The sequence below is a fragment of the Gavialis gangeticus genome, unplaced genomic scaffold (genome assembly GCF_001723915.1).
Source record: "Gavialis gangeticus isolate Ggan-Ray unplaced genomic scaffold, GavGan_comp1, whole genome shotgun sequence".
NCBI classification, from domain to species: Eukaryota; Metazoa; Chordata; order Crocodylia; family Gavialidae; genus Gavialis; species Gavialis gangeticus.
This window is the reverse complement of record NW_017729024.1, coordinates 137,225,316-137,226,059: the sequence shown is the minus strand read 5'-3', so window position 1 is coordinate 137,226,059 and position 744 is coordinate 137,225,316. Positions and strand designations below refer to the sequence as shown.

At 70.4% G+C, this 744-nt stretch overlaps 1 protein-coding gene across 1 annotated transcript in view; it reads right to left on the bottom strand.

Moving 5' to 3' along the window:
* Positions 1–8: 8 nt before the first annotated feature.
* The window catches only part of HTR1A (5-hydroxytryptamine receptor 1A), a 6,478-nt gene continuing 5,742 nt past the window's right edge, over positions 9–744 (bottom strand). The window contains exon 2 of the mRNA XM_019517804.1: positions 9–735. Within this exon, the coding sequence (XP_019373349.1) occupies positions 201–735 (535 nt within the window). The 3' untranslated portion in view covers positions 9–200. The remainder of the gene's footprint in view (positions 736–744) is intronic.

The following is a 744-nucleotide window of genomic DNA, read 5'->3' as shown; positions in this document are numbered from 1 at the left end:
CGCGGCTGCCCGCGGTCTTCTCGGGAGCCAAGAACAGGCAGACGCCAGGGTTATGCACGGGGTGGTTTATTTCCCGGGCGGGCAGCGGGAGCAGAGCCCCGCCGGCCGGGCGGGGGGCGCAGGGCGGAGTCCGGCCGCCGTGTCTGGGCTGGGGGCAGAGGCGGGGGCCGGGGCCGAGCCGGGCGCCGCCGGGAGGGGCTTCACTGCCTGCAAAACTTGCACTTGACGATCTTCTTGAAAGCACTTTGGAAGTCCTTGTTGAAGTAGGCGTAGATGATGGGGTTGAGCAGGGAGTTGGAGTAGCCGAGCCAGTTGATGACGGCGCCCAGCCAGTCGGGCATGTAGCAGCCGGTGTCGCAGAAGGGCAGCACCAGGGCCACGATGAAGAAGGGCAGCCAGCAGAGGATGAAGGTGCCCATGATGATGCCCAGGGTCTTGACGGTCTTCCTCTCCCGGGCCAGGGCCATCTTGCGCTTGGCCTCGGCGCTCTTCTCGTTCTTCCTCTCGCCGGGGGCGCCGCCGGCATCGCCGGGCAGCGGCAGCGGCAGGGGCAGGGGCGCCCCGGAGGAGCTGTTGTAGTGATGCACCTCGATGATCTCGAGGGCGGCCCCGTCCTCGCCGTGCCGCACGGCCCCGTTGACACAGGCGCCGGGCTTGGGCTCCACCGCCCGCCGCCAGCCCCGGCCCGGCTCGCCGTTGCTCCTCTTCTCGTGGCCGGCGGGGGAGAGCGGCAGGGCCGCGCCC